This window comes from Balaenoptera acutorostrata, chromosome 3 (assembly GCF_949987535.1).
Source record: "Balaenoptera acutorostrata chromosome 3, mBalAcu1.1, whole genome shotgun sequence".
Taxonomy (NCBI): domain Eukaryota; kingdom Metazoa; phylum Chordata; class Mammalia; order Artiodactyla; family Balaenopteridae; genus Balaenoptera; species Balaenoptera acutorostrata.
In genome coordinates, this window is record NC_080066.1 from 159,149,802 (window position 1) to 159,165,563 (window position 15,762).

Consider the following 15,762-nt stretch of genomic DNA (forward strand, 5'->3'; position numbering starts at 1 on the left):
CTAGAAAATCGTGATGCTAAGGGCTTTTCATACTCTGCACTCATACTTCAACTGTGTTGTCACAAACTATTATTAAGCTCCTATGAAGGGATATTGAATAGAAAACATCATCATTTTTCCAGAGTTTGAATGGGTTCTGCTCTTTAGTTGTTCAAAAGAAATGCTAGATCAGGGAAATTCACAGAATGTTCTAATGAAGGAGATTTAATAGAGGTACAAAAGATAAGTTAATTCTCCAAGCCGGTAAATAATTCCCCTCTCATCAAATTAGCTACAAAGTAGAGTTGGGACTACGTCCAAAGGATTCCGTCTCTCTAGTTTCAGTGCCACTGCCCAGGTTCAGGCCTGATGGAGGTTTTGCCCAGATTGTCACCCAGCTCCTTTTCTCCAGTCACACTACAGTCCAAGGGTTCTTCATCGTATGCAAACCTGATTGAATTATCACCCAGCAAAATTGATCCAAGCCTCCACACAACTCTTTGAAGAGGCAGTTTCCAAGCATTCCAAGTCGAGCAGTCTTGACCCTGTGAGGCTATCTCAACCTCTGGGACTCTATCCACAGTGGAGCATTTCCATTCATCCTTCTCGAAAAATGGGGAGAGCTCTCTTGATAAGACAAGAGACTCCTCAGCCACCATTTCATTTGACAGCACAGCAAAGACTGGGCTTTAGCCTGCTCAGTCCCCAAACCTCAAGGCCATTTACCTCTTCTGTAAAGCCTTCCATTGTGCCATTTTCCACTCATTGTATATAAACACCAGTCTCAATTTCTTTGCAGAATGTTACCTCCACCTTTTAACATCTTTTTCTAAGGACCCATATCCCAAGCAGCCCTCTCAAGTGAAAGCTGCTGTTTTTCTCACACCCAGCATGGGGCCCAGTAGGCATTTGATAAACCTCTGAATGAAGGAACCTTAACTTTCCTGAAATCTAGAGGTGGGGATGGCATAGCTTGTCCATTATCTTTTCAGATGATTATTTCTACATACCTGCAAAAGTCCTGGCTTCTTTAAAGCTCAGGCTCAAAAAACTATAAACGTGAAAGGGTATGTGTCCAACAGCAAACTTTGTACCCATACTCCTGGTAGGATAGAGTTTCAATCAAAGTTTGCAACCCTTTGTTCTTTCTTTCTTTACTATGTTTTTCTTTCTTCACTATTTTCCCTTTTTGAGACCTACTTGTCCAATAAGAGTTTTATTTAATCTTTGAAATGTAATTCCAACAAAGAACATTTTTATTGTCCAGGCCTCTCAGCAAAGTTTGGGAAAATAGAAATGCCAAATGTACAATTCTCACATCTTCATTAACGAACTCTAGTTCAGAAAAAATTAACTTACCTATAGAGCTTTCTCAGCCTCTGTGCTTAGCGTCCCTGTGCATTGCAGTCTTCCCCCAGGACACCTTAGTAGCAGGAATTAAACTCATTGTGTAACTATTTAAAACAAAAAACAAACAAACAAGGACTGCCTCTTAGTTCTTCACAACTACATAGGATAAATCCAAGTTTTCAAGGTATTCATTTTAACATGGTCATCTCATGAGTGTCCACACCTTACTTGTTAAATGTATAGCTATTCTATCCTCCCAGTAACCTTTTGATTAGGTATTATTTTATCATATTTTTACAGACAAGGAAAACTGCGAATAATTGAGGTTGAGAAGTTCTCAGGGTCACCTACTATGAAGTGACAGAGCCAGGTCTAATTCCAAGTTTGGAGTCTCCTGTGTGCTTCTTACTGTGTCACCGGAGTTCACAGGAGGCACTGCAGTAGTTTTCAGAGTTCCGCTACAATCGCCACTCACTGTGCCTGATTGTGGACATGGCAGCCTTCTCTTATCTCACGCCAGTAGCCCCCAGGAACCCCCATGCATCTCTGTGTAGACCAGAGTTCCCAAGGCTGGAGCTCCTTTTCCAGCAGAAAGGATGTGTCCTTTTGGTGGGTGGGAAGAATTGCTTTTGAGTTCAGAAACCCTGATTCCCGACAGCTGTGCATCAGTGCGGCTTTGGCAAATCACCTCCATATCTCAATAACCTGACTAGGAAATAGAGGAGATAATGCTTCAGTCCAGCCCTTAGAATCACTGTATGAATTAATTAGTTGCAGAAACATAGCAACAAGTTAAAACATTAAAACTTCCCCAAAAGGCCATGGTCTATCTATTTTCTTAGATTTGTTTTTGAAGTTCAATTTGATTCAGTCCTCAACCATTTAATTAAGCATTTAATGTATGATACACCCTGACGATTAAAAATATGAATATAAATGTGAAACAACATTTTAAAGAGAAAAATATAAAACCTATGCATTCAGATGAATAATGTCTTTTAAAGTGCTCATCTTGAGAAACTGCACTTATTCCTCCATCATTGACATTGGGTTAACTATTTCCTGAAACCCCAGTTTTTTGAGTATATGTAGAACATTTTTTTAAAAATCCTTAATGATTTCAAATCTTTGTTCATTAAAGTGAATCTGCTTCTGGGAAACAGCTTAAAGCTCTAGGAGTTAAGTCTGGAGAATGGGGATTCAAACTGGAAAACACTATTCCATGTCCCAAATAAGACGTACTGTAAAGTTTTCTTGTAGGGCCTAAGAACTTTCATACACATCTCTGGCACTGAAGAAATGAAGCGCAACCCTCAGAGAAGGGCCAGCACTACCTCTTATAGGTCACTGATTTCTCCTCTCTCTGTTGATTATAGGAAACTATACAACAATGGCTTTACTTCAATCCAAGGACATGCTTTCAATGGGACAAAGCTGGATGCTGTGTAAGTCAAGGGTTGCCATGGAAACCACTATCCTGCCCTACACTCCCTCCCCCAAGAAGGACCATTCAGTGGGTCAGAATTCTGCTAGAGATAGGTTCCACCAGAGCATTCCTCAACCCCCGAGTTAGCATGACCAAGACTTGGGGATAATGTTAAGAAACTTGACAAGAGCCAGCTTTAGTGGACACACATTAACTCCAATTCTAAATCCCAAAGTTTTTATCCTTAATAAAATGGAGAACGATGGTGTCACCTTCTATTATCTTGTAGGAGTGTGTGTGTGTGTGTGTGTGTGTGTGTGTGTGTAAATGTTCATCTACTATGTACATGAAGGGGTGTCTTTAATTAAGTCCAAAGCTATTCAGAAGGTAAGGCTTTTCTTTTCGTTTTACCTGACATATTTTCAGGAAAGGTGTCAGTTTATATTTGATTCAGTTAGAAATAGCTGAAAAGCCATATCCAGATTTTGCCTTCTCTGCAAATAAATAATGCCTAGAACAGGATATTGACAAAAAGATAGTCATTAACATGGGTCTCTGTCTTTGTTGTACCTTTCTATCAGATCTCTGTGGTCCCCAGTATCCGTGCTGGAGCATACTTTGTGTCTAAGAACTGGTAGATTGGTTCAACCATACTGGTGTGTGATTTAACCTAATAGCTAATAAATGACAAAGAGCTTTAGTAGAGTCTGCTTTCCACAGTATGGTGAACTAGATAATTTGTTTCTACTACAAAAGAACTAGATGATATATTTTGAAAAATTATATTTTATGTCATATCCCCAAGAGAGGAAAATGAAACAACTAACAAACCAGTAGCTGAAACCAAAATGGTGGGTGCTTACAGAGGGTGCAGTTCCCTTGGGGGCAGCTGCCAACATCAGTGGTGCCAGGAGACTAGACTCTAGTCAGTGAGAAGGTGGAGAAGTGATGTAAACCTGAGACTGCTGGATTAAGCCAGGGAACCTGGATGAGAGCTGGAGTGGGACCACACTAGTAGAACCTCTGGACTCCTGGCAGAAATAAATGCAAACCTCTGCAGAGGAAAGAACCCCAGTGCAGGCCCAGATTTTTAAAATCAATCAAATAGGTACTTACAGTCAAAAATCACACATAGGAAAAGAAGAAACTACCATGCGTAAGAGTCAGCTGAAGCAACAAACAATAGATTCTTGTGTTTGATTTGTTTTATGACAGTTTATTGAGTATTTTTAAACAATTGTATTTTTCCATTCCAGAAGTTCTATTTGCTTCTTTAAAAGTTTGCCTGCTCATTTTTGTAATTCCATCTTTTTTTTTTTCCCCCTTTAAACATTTCATACATAGTTGTTTTATATTCAAACGATCATTGCAAAATCTTAAGGCCTATGGTTCTAGATCTGTTGTGCTCTACGGTGCTTCTCAAACTTTACTGAGCATATAAACGATCTGGGGGGTCTTGTTAAAATGCAGAATCTGATTAAGTAGATCTGGGGTGAGCCCCAGGATTCTGCATTTCTAACAAGCTCCCAGGTGATACTGATGCTGCTGGCCCATTGACCAACTTGAGCAGGGTGAGTTAAATTACCTGCACAACATAGGTTAATAAGTTCAAAGTCATTATACCTTGGTGTGGCTTCCTAAGTTCTGTTTGAAGTGGGGTCTCACTCTTTACCAGGCTTTTGGGTTTCTTAGTCTTTGCTAAGTGAAGATCACAGTACCTATATCTAGATTGCCTATTTGTAGGCTCATCTGGGTTGATATTAGTCATTTGTTTAAAGACATAATTATGGGGGAAGTCTGAAAAGACTCAACAGAGTAACATGAATACACATACATCAAATTTATTTACAGTATTGGAGATACCCTACTTCCATCTTAACTTTATCGTTCAAATCTCACACAATCCTTCATTTAATTTTCTTTTTTTTTTTTTAGTGTGCAGGATGTTTATTGAGGAGTGCTCCTGGAATCTACAAATATGGAAGGGAGGGTATAAAAGCAAAGCAAGATGGGGTAGCAGGAAGAGTTGGCTGACCTGGCAGAGAACTCTGGAGCTAAATATGGCCTAGAGTTTTCCTGTTTCGCTAAAATGGCCAGACAGCTATACTCTCATCTTCTTTGGTCATTAGATTTAAGCTACCCTAAGATAGGTGTCCTTAGGTGAGACCATTCTCTGCAGCTGAGGCAATCTCAGGGACTGATAGCTAAAGCTTTTCTCCTGACAGTAGGCCCAGCAGCTGGATAGACAATTCCTTCCTAGATGGAGGACCCAGGTGTATGAGCTCCATGCCCATCACTGTCATAACTTGAACCTCTTGGATTCAACTTATTTATTTATTATTTATTTTTTAACGTTTTCATTGGAGTATAATTGCTTTACAATGGTGTGTTAGCTTCTGCCTTATAACAAAGCGAATCAGTCATACATACACATATATCCCCATATCTCCTCCCTCTTGCGTCTCCCTCCCTCCCACCCTCCCTATCCCACCCCTCCAGCTGGTCACAAAGCACCGAGCTGATCTCCCTGTGCCACGTGACTGCTTCCCACCAGCCACCCACTTCACACCTGGTAGTGTACATATGTCCATATATACACTACCACTCTCTCACTTTGCCCCAGCTTACCCTTCCCCCTCCCCGTATCCTCAAGTCCATTCTCTAGTGGGTCTGCATCTTTATTCCTGTCTTGCCCCTAGGTTCTTCATGACCTTTTTTTTTTTTTAGATTCCATATATATGTGTTAGCATACAGTATTTGTTTTTCTCTTTCTGACTTACTTCACTCTGTATGACAGACTCTAGGTCCATCCACCTCACTACAAATAACGCAATTTCGTTTCTTTTTATGGCTGAGTAATATTCCATTGTATATATGTGCCACATCTTCTTTATCCATTCATCTGTTGATGGACACTTAGGTTGCTTCCACGTCCTGGCTATTGTAAATAGAGCTGCAATGAACATTGTGGTACATGACTCTTTTTGAATTATGGTTTTCTCAGGGTATATGCCCAGGAGTGGGATTGCTGGGGTATATTGTAGTTCTATTTTTCGTTTTTTAAGGAACTTCCATACTGTTCTCTATAGTGGCTGTATCAATTTACATTCCCACCAACAGTGCAAGAGGGTTCCCTTTTCTCCACACCCTCTCCAGCATTTATTGTTTGTAGATTTTTTGATGATGGCCATTCTGACCGGTGTGAGATGGTATCACATTGTAGTTTTGATTTGCATTTCTCTAATGATTAGTGATGTCGAGCATCCTTTCATGTGTTTGTTGGCAATCTGTATATCTTCTTTGGAGAAATGTCTATTTAGGTCTTCTGCCCATTTTTCGATTGGGTTGTTTGTTTTTTTGATATTGAGCTGCATGAGCTGCTTGTAAATTTTGGAGATTAATCCTTTGTCAGTTGCTTCATTTGCAAATATTTTCTCCCATTCTGAGGGATGTCTTTTCGTCTTGTTTATGGTTTCCTTTGCTGTGCAAAAGCTTTTAAGTTTCATTAGGTCCCATTTGTTTATTTTTGTTTTTATTTCCATTTCTCTAGGAGGTGGGTCAAAAGGATTTTGCTGTGATTTATGCCATAGAGTGTTCTGCCTATGTTTTCCTCTAAGAGTTTGATAGTGTCTGGCCTTACATTTAGGCCTTTAACCCATTTTGAGTTTATTTTTGTGTATGGTGTCAGGGAGTGTTCTAATTTCATCCTTTTACATGTAGCTGTCCAGTTTTTCCAGCACCACTTATTGAAGAGGCTGTCTTTTCTCCATTGTATATTCTTGCCTCCTTTAAAATTCAGACTTTAAGTTCTGCAGAGCATGGTTCTTGGTATTGGCTGCAAATGTGAATCACCTGAAGAGATTTGGAAGCCCTGATGCCTAGGCTTTACCACCAGAAATTCTGGTTTAATTGGTCTGAGGGTAGCCAAGGCATGGGAATTTTAAAATCTCCCCAGGTGAGTCCAATGTAAAGCAAAGGTCAAGAACCACAGCTGTGGAGTATGTTATCACTCTTGTCCAATAGTCACATTTTACAGATAAAGGAATGAAGCCCAAAGTGAACATATGGCTTTTTTTTAAATATGGCTTTTTACTTTTTTTTTTTTTTTTAATTTATGGCTGCGTTGGGTCTTCGTTTCTGTGCGAGGGCTTTCTCTAGTTGCAGCAAGTGGGGGGGTCACTCTTCATCGCGGTGCATGGGCCTCTCAGTATCGCGGCCTCTCTTGTTGCGGAGCACAGGCTCCAGACGCGCAGGCTCAGTAGTTGTGGCTCACGGGCCCAGCTGCTCCGCGGCATGTGGGATCTTCCCAGACCAGGGCTCGAACCCGTGTCCCCTGCATTGGCAGGCGGATTCTTAACCACTGCGCCACCAGGGAAGCCCTGGCTTTTTACATTTGATAGCGCTATCAAGTGGCCAAGCCAAAGCCAGAAACTGGATCTCCTGACTCAAGACTCCCCTGTGCCCTGCTGGGATTCATAATTGCTGACTTACCAGCCACCAGTAAGGCTTGGACACCCAACTCCTCTCGCCACTGCCACTTGTTTCTTAGCCCAGGAGAATATTTACACTTCTTAGTCTTTTAAAGTCATGAAATACAGAAGCTAAAAGATCTTGTAGCTGGAAAGAGTGGACTCATGTGAGAGAAAGGAGGTCACTCAAGACTCAAGGCACAACCAGAAGTTTCAGAGAACAGTCACACCAAGCAACGGTGTCATTTGTCAGGGAGAACCTGACTTTAACCAATGCAGCAAGGTCACCAACTCAACCAGCTTCCAAATGAGGTCTGAGTGAGGGACACCTTGATGAAAAGGCTGGCATGATCAAATGTTATTAAATTCAAAGATTTGGGGTTAAAGTCAGCCTATGTGTGTTCATCATTTTGCTTCAGAACTTCTCATGCCTGCTCATAATTGGCCTTTTGGTCATGTTTAGAGAACTCCACAGACACTTCAAGAGATTTCCAAAGTGAATCTTCTGTAATCAGCAGACTGTTCTGCTAAGTGGATCTCAGTGTAAATCTAGTAGCCTGTTATTTTATAGTTTTGGTCATAAAGTCAGCTGCAGAATATCAAAGGAGTTTAGAGACATTTTTATTGCAAAAATGAAAAAAATAACAATGGAACAATCATTTCTATCCCAACTTCTCCCTAGCTTTTGTGGTAAGAGAAAAATTTGTGGTAAGAGAATAGTTTGTGGACATCTGGTCTAGATGTAGGTATAATAATTTGGGGGAGAGGAGGGGAGGGCATTTCCCAAACTATGTTCCTTAAGCCCTCTTTCCATGGTAAATTAACCAGTGTTACTTTTTAAAAAGCTATTCATGACCTTATTAAGTTAAACAAAGTATACAGGTGGACTTCTTGGGTCTTTTGATAGAATAATCTGAATTATTATTAGATAATAATAATAATACTGTATTATGACAGTAATATATATCCAGTAGGGGGATACAGTATGCAGAGCTTCTCAGGGAGTTCTTGGTTCCAGGAGCACCTCTCTGGACTGGTGTTCCTCAGAACACTTTTTGGGGAAAGCTACTCAAGAAGAATCTTTTGATATACTGCCTTGTTCGGAGGCAGGTAAATTTAACACGGTTTATTCAAGAGACAGGCTATGGAGAATCTTAAGAGCCAGTAAAGTTTCAGATCATCCTGTGATCTTCTGAAGTTAAACCTATGAAAAGATTATGTAGGGAAACGGTCTCTACCTTCCTACCAGCTTTCTCCTTAGACCATATCATGGGCTCTGTGAGAGGCTTGGCTGATGGGAGAGAGTTATTCTGATGAAAACAATGGATTTTAATTCACTGATTCCCTGAATTACATACAGTCTGTTCTAGTCACTACAACTATCCCTTGAAACACAGGAAAGAAATCAACGCACCATTTTCATGTACTTTCTTGACATTTTTATGTAAAATTTGGAAGGGTTTAACAAATGTGGGCAATATTTCTTAACTGAGAGTCATTTGTTTCCTGATTTTTAGAAGTCTAGATCTGAGATCAGCAAACTTTTTCTGGAAAGGCCCAGATAACAAATATTTTGGGCTTTGTGGGACATAAGATCTCAGTCACAGCTACTCAACTCTGCCATTGTAGTGTGAAAGCAGCCACAGACAATTCATAAACAAATGAGCATGGCTGTATTTCAATAAAATTTTATTTACAAAAATTGGTGACAGGCAGAATGTGACCACATGGTCATAGTTTGTGGACATCTGGTCTAGATGTAGGTATTCAGTGAGGATGACCATTGTGTGATGAAATATGTAGTTTATTTCTCCCAATTCCTGGTAAAGGTTAAATGGCAAACATGGGATAAAGATAAGAAGTATCTGGACAAAAATATTTTAGGGTTTGAAAGTTCAGATCCAATCATAAAATAAAACAAAGATCTTTTTTTCCAATCAGTATTTTAAATCTGAACTTAAATCTCTGCTCCTGTTATAAAACAACATTCCATCTATTCATTCTACCCTAAGTTTGTGATTCCTGGTTGATGGAAACTATATTTTTCTTAGCTTTATGCACTCCATTAAAAGGTATCCTATAAATCCAAGGTAAAATCAAGACGATAATCATGATAAAGATGCCTGGAACTAAAGGAAGATAAATAAGGGTTGAGCTGTAGATGGAGAAAACAGAGGTCAGGTTTCCATAGTAATAACAAAATAGTATTCACTTTGTGATTTTAACATGGAGCTGTTGCCTCTATCCTCAATACTAATTGTGATTTAAAACTAATGTAAACACATCAGTATTCTATAATTACCCTAATAGTGTTCAAAGACTGTACATGGCATGTTAACAATTTGTTGAATCTTCCAGAAGTATGTTCAAATATTTTAACTTCTAATTTAAACAATTGCTCATCCAAAAGCGTGATTATTCCCCATCATCTGCCTCATGTCAGTTTACTGAAATTAGCAGATTTGACCTCACTTAGACCTATTTTTTTAGTGTAACTGAAGAACACGGTTGCAGCCAAGTTGGACAAATTCCACATTGAGAACAAGCACTGATGCCTCAGCAGCAGTTGGGTAATTAAAAGTTCATGAAAATTATGGCAGATGCTCGAAAGTACATGGTCCTGTGATTTCATATGGAACCAAGCACACTGTCATCACTCAGATGTGAAATTAATAATAATACAAGCATCCCTTGCTCAACAGAAGTTGAACTGCTCTCAGCCGCAAGTTAAGTCACACATTTATTCTTTGGAACCTCTTTTCCACCCTCTCCACACAATCTGGCATGGGGATATGTTGCTTATCTCAGAACATTCAATTCTCTGTATTTTATTTTGTATTGTCAAATTCTAGCAACAGGCTACCATCTGACAGTAAACATTTGGGCAGAAAAAAATACCATTTTGATGTGCTAAGAGCATACTGAAACACTAATCGTTATGAACAGAGATGTCAACACAATTCATGTACTAATTAGCATCACACATTAGCTTATTACAAGCAAAACACTGCAGCTTGGAGCACTGGGAAAAGATGACGATAGAGAAGATTACAGGATTAAGCAGTCTATTATTTCTCATGGAGTAAGTATTTGAACAGCTTGTAGGATATGCTCCAAGGCTGGCTTTTACCTCTGCCTGTTGAAGCCTTGAGCATTTTCTCACCTTTTACTGTTTCCAGGCAGGTATCCTGATTTCTGCTACCAAAAGGATTTTTATGGAACAGTGAGGGCTGGGCAGGGATTCTCTTTAATTTTCCAAATACCTGATGCTATGAGAGGGAAACACAGTTCCCCACAGAAGTATTCCCATGAGGGTCTCACAGTATAAACAGATGTCCGCCCATTTACCCTAAAGGGATTGTGGAAATGCAGGCTCAAATTCTATCTTGGAGCTGAAATGTATCCTAAAACTCCCCAGAGAGCAAAGCTCAGCAGCAACCACAACTTTCCTTACCACAGTGTCACACTCCTCCCTCTGACACGTCCTCATTTAAACATAACGTAGAGGGTGCCTTGAGCTAGGAGTTACCCAGCAACTGGACTTTGATTTAGTCATCCAGCATGTTTTTACTGAATGGCGGTTGTGTGCCAAGTGTGAGTCCAATGGGGAAGGATGTGAGCTATGTCTATCATACTGAGTTCATCAACTGGATATTCTTCCCCAGCTCATTCCTGACCATCTTCATTTTTCTGACCACACTGTTCTTCCTTAACTGTGAGATACACGGCACTTAAATCAGGGCAGGGCTTCTTAACTCCCCTCTCCCTACACACCCCCATCCCCACCATATGAAAAATCTGACATATCTTTTCTCGGAAGAACTTCATTTCTTCCAAGAGGTTCTCAAAGAGGTATACATACTCCAAAGAGTGAAAAGGCATTGAATACTCACATGTAGCAGTGTCTATCCTATTTTTAAAGGAGATACCAGTCCTTTTCTCATAAGCCCTTCCCACTATTTGTATTTAGAAAGACTTTCAAGAAGTCTTTCCTTTCACCGCAGACTCCGAGACTTTCTACTCTTCTTTTTTTTTTTTTTTTTTTTTTTTTTTTAAATGAGGATCTTGAATCAGATGTGTATGTTTGATTGATTGATTGATTGATTGATTTTGGCTGTGTTGGGTCTTCGTTTCTGTGCGAGGGCTTTCTCCAGTTGTGGCAAGCGGGGGCCACTCTTCATCGCGATGCGCGGGCCTCTCTCGTTGCGGAGCACAGGCTCCAGACGCGCAGGCTCAGCAGTTGTGGCTCACGGGCCCAGCCGCTCTGCGGCATGTGGGATCTTCCCAGGCCAGGGCTCGAACCCGTGTCCCCTGCATTGGCAGGCAGATTCTCAACCACTGCGCCACCAGGGAAGCCCTCTACTCTTCTTTTGTTTACATTCATCTTGTCCTTGGAAGAGATAGTTTAGATGATCACACACACATACTCTCCCAATAAAATAATCATTGTCTGGAGTAGGTTACCCATGTAGCCTACCAAGATTTGTGATTGATTTACCCAAGCTGGCTTACAGAATGTGGATTCCAGAGGAATCAGGATAAGTCCAGGTCAAGGAATCAGTTTAACTAACCTGACATTCCCAGTAAACATTATATGATAAATGAGGCTGATGGAAGCACAATCTTTTTGGATATTAAGGCTTCTGCAGATATATTTCCCCACCCCCATCCCCTCCACTCCAGGAGAAGGTAGGATCAGCAATCTGAACCCAAGGTTAAAGCTTCATGGCATTATCATAATTTGTGATAATAAGACAGCCCTCCAAGCTGCTAAACGGCGGAATGATGGTTTCATTTTTAAGCACCTAATTATTTCTAAGAGATGAAGTGCCCAAACAACCCTCTTGGTTTTAAAGAATGCAGCCTCCCCCAAGACTCCAGTTCATCTCCGTTCAAGTTGGCTGCACCCTCTCTCCATCCTCCTTCTCCCCTTCTGGACTCTGGCTGGCTTTCCCAGTTTAAAATCTTCTGCAGCATTTCTGGTAAACTCTAACGCTTATCAACCAGCCTCCTTATCCTTGGGGGCGTATTGAATATCAGATGAAAACACTGCAGAATTGGACAAGCAATTATTTAGTTTTACAATCATTTCTAATGATTAGAGCAAGCCGATTTTCACTTGCGGCAGTCAGAGATGAAGAGGAAAAACTGAGATGAGCTCACCAGTCCTTACTTGATTTTCAGCAGTCTGGGAAAAGAATGTGATCTGCAAGTTGCATGGTCCAGAGAATATAAAAAGAGACACAAGCCAGTGTGGCACTTGAGTTGAGTTAGTTGTCTTTTTACAAAACCATGCTGCTCAAGATCTTCTCTCCAGGTGTTTTGTCTCCAAGGCGGCTCTTGTCTGCTCTGGCTGTCACTGACCATGAACTCTGCGGACACAGTGTGAAGGAGAGTCAAACAACGATGGAATGAAGCCAACAAGTGAGAGCTTTACATGATAGCCATTCATCCAGAAGGCACAGATTTGCTGCTGTAACATCTTAGTTGCATCTTCGTACATATATGAGGGTTAATTGATACCCCCGCTCCATTTTCGACTTAACAGTGCCCTGGAAGCTTGGTATCCATCCAGCCATTGCCTGAAGAGGCCATGTCTGGACCATACCCTTGTGGCATTTGTAAACAAGTTGCTTGTCACTGCCATCAAAAAAGTCAATTGGCCACCACACCATATGATGAGTCTTCTAGCTTTCATTCCCCATTACATTTTCCTTAAAGTAAAAGTTTAGCATAGCTCACCTCACTATTTTGGAGGAAAAGTGCATTGATTTTTTTATTCAATCATTTACACCTTCATTCAGTAAATAGTTATGGAGGCACTGAATTTGGCACTGGTGATACAACAATGAGTAAGACAGAGAGCTTAAACTCTGATTTGGGAGACAGATGATGAAAAAGTAAACAAATACACAAGATAATCACAGACTGTGATAATGCCATGAAGGAAACAAAGAAGGCAATGAGGAAAACTGATGGTGGCTACTTTAAGTTAGTTCTCAAGCTCGATTTGAGAAAAAATGTAAAGGATCACAAAATGTATACCAATTTATGAGATGTCATTGTGTGAAGTCGTAGTACTTGTCATTTGGTTAATCCCTCATCCTGCCCAGGAGAGGGTGACTTCTTGGTGGTTGGTAAAACTCTTCCTCCAACTGCTCCTGTGAACACCCATCTATGGCTCTGGGGCTGCCCTCTCTTATTCTAAGTTCCACCCTCTACAAAGGACTAGAGAGGAGCAGAGCTGCTGGACCAGGAGAGGCTGAGGGCAGACCTCACGGAAGTGCTGTTCTTGCTTTTGCCTTCTGAACGGCAACAGAGGCTGCCTCCTCATGGTTCAGCCACAAATAAAGCCACCCTCCCTCTCCTCAATCTCACCAAGAGATGCAGAGAAAGAGAGAGAGAGACAATTAACCAAGGAGAAGTTCTTCTGTGAGGGCTCTGGAGAAAGAATCCTTCTGACTCAAAGTCCTCATGTCACACTATTCTTTTTTTTTTTTTAATTGAAGTATAGTTGATTTGCAATGTTGTGTTAGTTTCAGGTGTGCAGCACTGTGATTCAGTTATACACATATATAGATATAGATACAGTTTTTCAGATTCTTTTCCATTATAGGTTATTACAAGATACTGAATATATTAATAGTTCCATGTGCTACACAGTAGGTCCTTGTTGTTTATCTAGTGTCACACTATTCTTATTAACCATCACCCTTGAGAATTTTGCATCATGAAGAGCAAACACCATAAACAGAATAATGGAAGCATTATCTGTATCTAAGCAGATCTCCTGAGTCTCCACTGCATTCATTTTGCATCAACAGGTGACCACTCACTGACTCTTAAGTTGACTAGTCTATGCAGGGGTGAGTTATTCTAAACATGTGTAAATTGAGATCATTTATAACAAGGAGATTTTATATACACACACACACACACATATGATGGCTATATATATATATACACATATATAATGCTTTGTTTCTTTTTAGATAACATTGTTCTCTAAAAAAGCTAGGGGGGAAAACGCCAGTTTCAAAATGCTTGGAAGCTTTTATCCATTTGGAGGTAATTTTATGTTTCAGAATCACTTTGTGACTTAAATTGTTCAAAAATATTTTACCCTCAACTGCCCAATATGTTTTCAAAACGGAAAGATCAATGTGCCCATCAAGGCCCTTCAGGAAAGGTATACTCTGTAATCTTATCTGTATAACCTGCCCCCCATTCCCCAGATAGGATTGCCACAGAAAATGCTGGCCACCCAATTAAATTTGAATTTCAGATAAACACCAAATAACCTTTTAGTATAAGAATGTTTCAAAAATTACATGGGAAACACTTATACTAAAAAATTATTCATTGTTTGTCTTGGCATCCTGTATTTTTACTTTACAGATTTGCTAAATCTGGCAATCCTGCCCCAAATAAAAGATGTGAATCTCTGACAGCTCCCATCGCCAATCGCCACCTTCACTGAATACCTGATTTAAGCCCAGTCATCAAAAGTAAATGTAAATATTGATCAATGTTGAGAAACAAAATTTAATTTAGTTGGTATTGAAGAAGATTGAAAAATACAGTTGCCATTGGCCAGGTAAATAGGGAATTGGGCAACTTTTATATAATCTAGATATGCAAACTACATCATAAACAAGCTCGTTTTCAAAGACTTCTGCCATAATTAATGTGTATAAACCTTGCACAATTGAAACCTAGAATATTTTGAGTGCTTAAGCCAGAAGAAGGTAAGGTGTTTTCCAAATTCCTAAGAAACAGGTAATAGCTAAGGAGACCATGCTCGCATATTATTTTGGTATTTATGTTAATTTGCTTAACCTCACCTAATCCATCCTCTCTCTCACTTACTCTAGTTACCTGAACAAGAATAAATACCTGACAGCTATTGACAAGGATACATTTGGAGGAGTTTACAGTGGACCAACCTTGCTGTGAGTAAGACATACAAAAGAATATTTGCCTTTTTTTTTTTTTTAATGGAAGGGAGGGGGCCATTAAGAAGAGTAGCTGATGATGTCTGTGGGGAGGGAATGTTGTTGTCTTGGATAAAGGCTTCTGCTAGTACTTTTCTGCCCAGCTGTATAGGTTACTGCTTGGAAGAAAGTCCTTGTTCTTTGAGACTCAGAAGGCCCCAGACTCCACTGTGCCGTCCTGATGCCTGATGCCACCTTGGTGTGGACATTCATGAAGGCCCTCTTTTGGAAAAAAAGACATTTTTGAGCAGCTGGTGTTTGCAAAATTCTGAGATATGAGGTCTACAAACAGGTGGAAGGCACTCTAGTCTTTGCTGAGAAATGAATGTGTATTGCATAATGCAGTACATTATGGTATTGTACCATACGGGGGTTCATAGCACAAAGAAGGAAGAGTATAAACAGTTTGATTCATATCTGGGAAAACTTACAATCACTGGAAAAGATGGGATGTAAACAGTTTTTAAAACAGCATGGAAAAAAAGCTATTTGTGCATTTCCTCTGATTTATACCTCCACATGTAATCATGATCAAGTTCTGTTG

General features: G+C 40.1%; 1 protein-coding gene across 2 annotated transcripts in view; it reads left to right on the plus strand.

Annotated features, from left to right (window-relative positions):
- TSHR (thyroid stimulating hormone receptor) overlaps positions 1–15,762 on the plus strand; it is a 161,399-nt gene that overhangs the window by 120,642 nt on the left and 24,995 nt on the right. The window contains exons 7-9 of one of the 2 annotated variants that reach the window (XM_007188705.2): positions 2,706–2,774; positions 15,099–15,176; positions 15,331–15,400. In XM_007188705.2, the coding sequence (XP_007188767.1) occupies positions 2,706–2,774; positions 15,099–15,176; positions 15,331–15,400 (217 nt within the window). Of the gene's footprint in view, positions 1–2,705; positions 2,775–15,098; positions 15,177–15,330; positions 15,401–15,762 lie in introns of those variants that run through there. The other variant, XM_007188703.2, reaches the window with a different exon arrangement.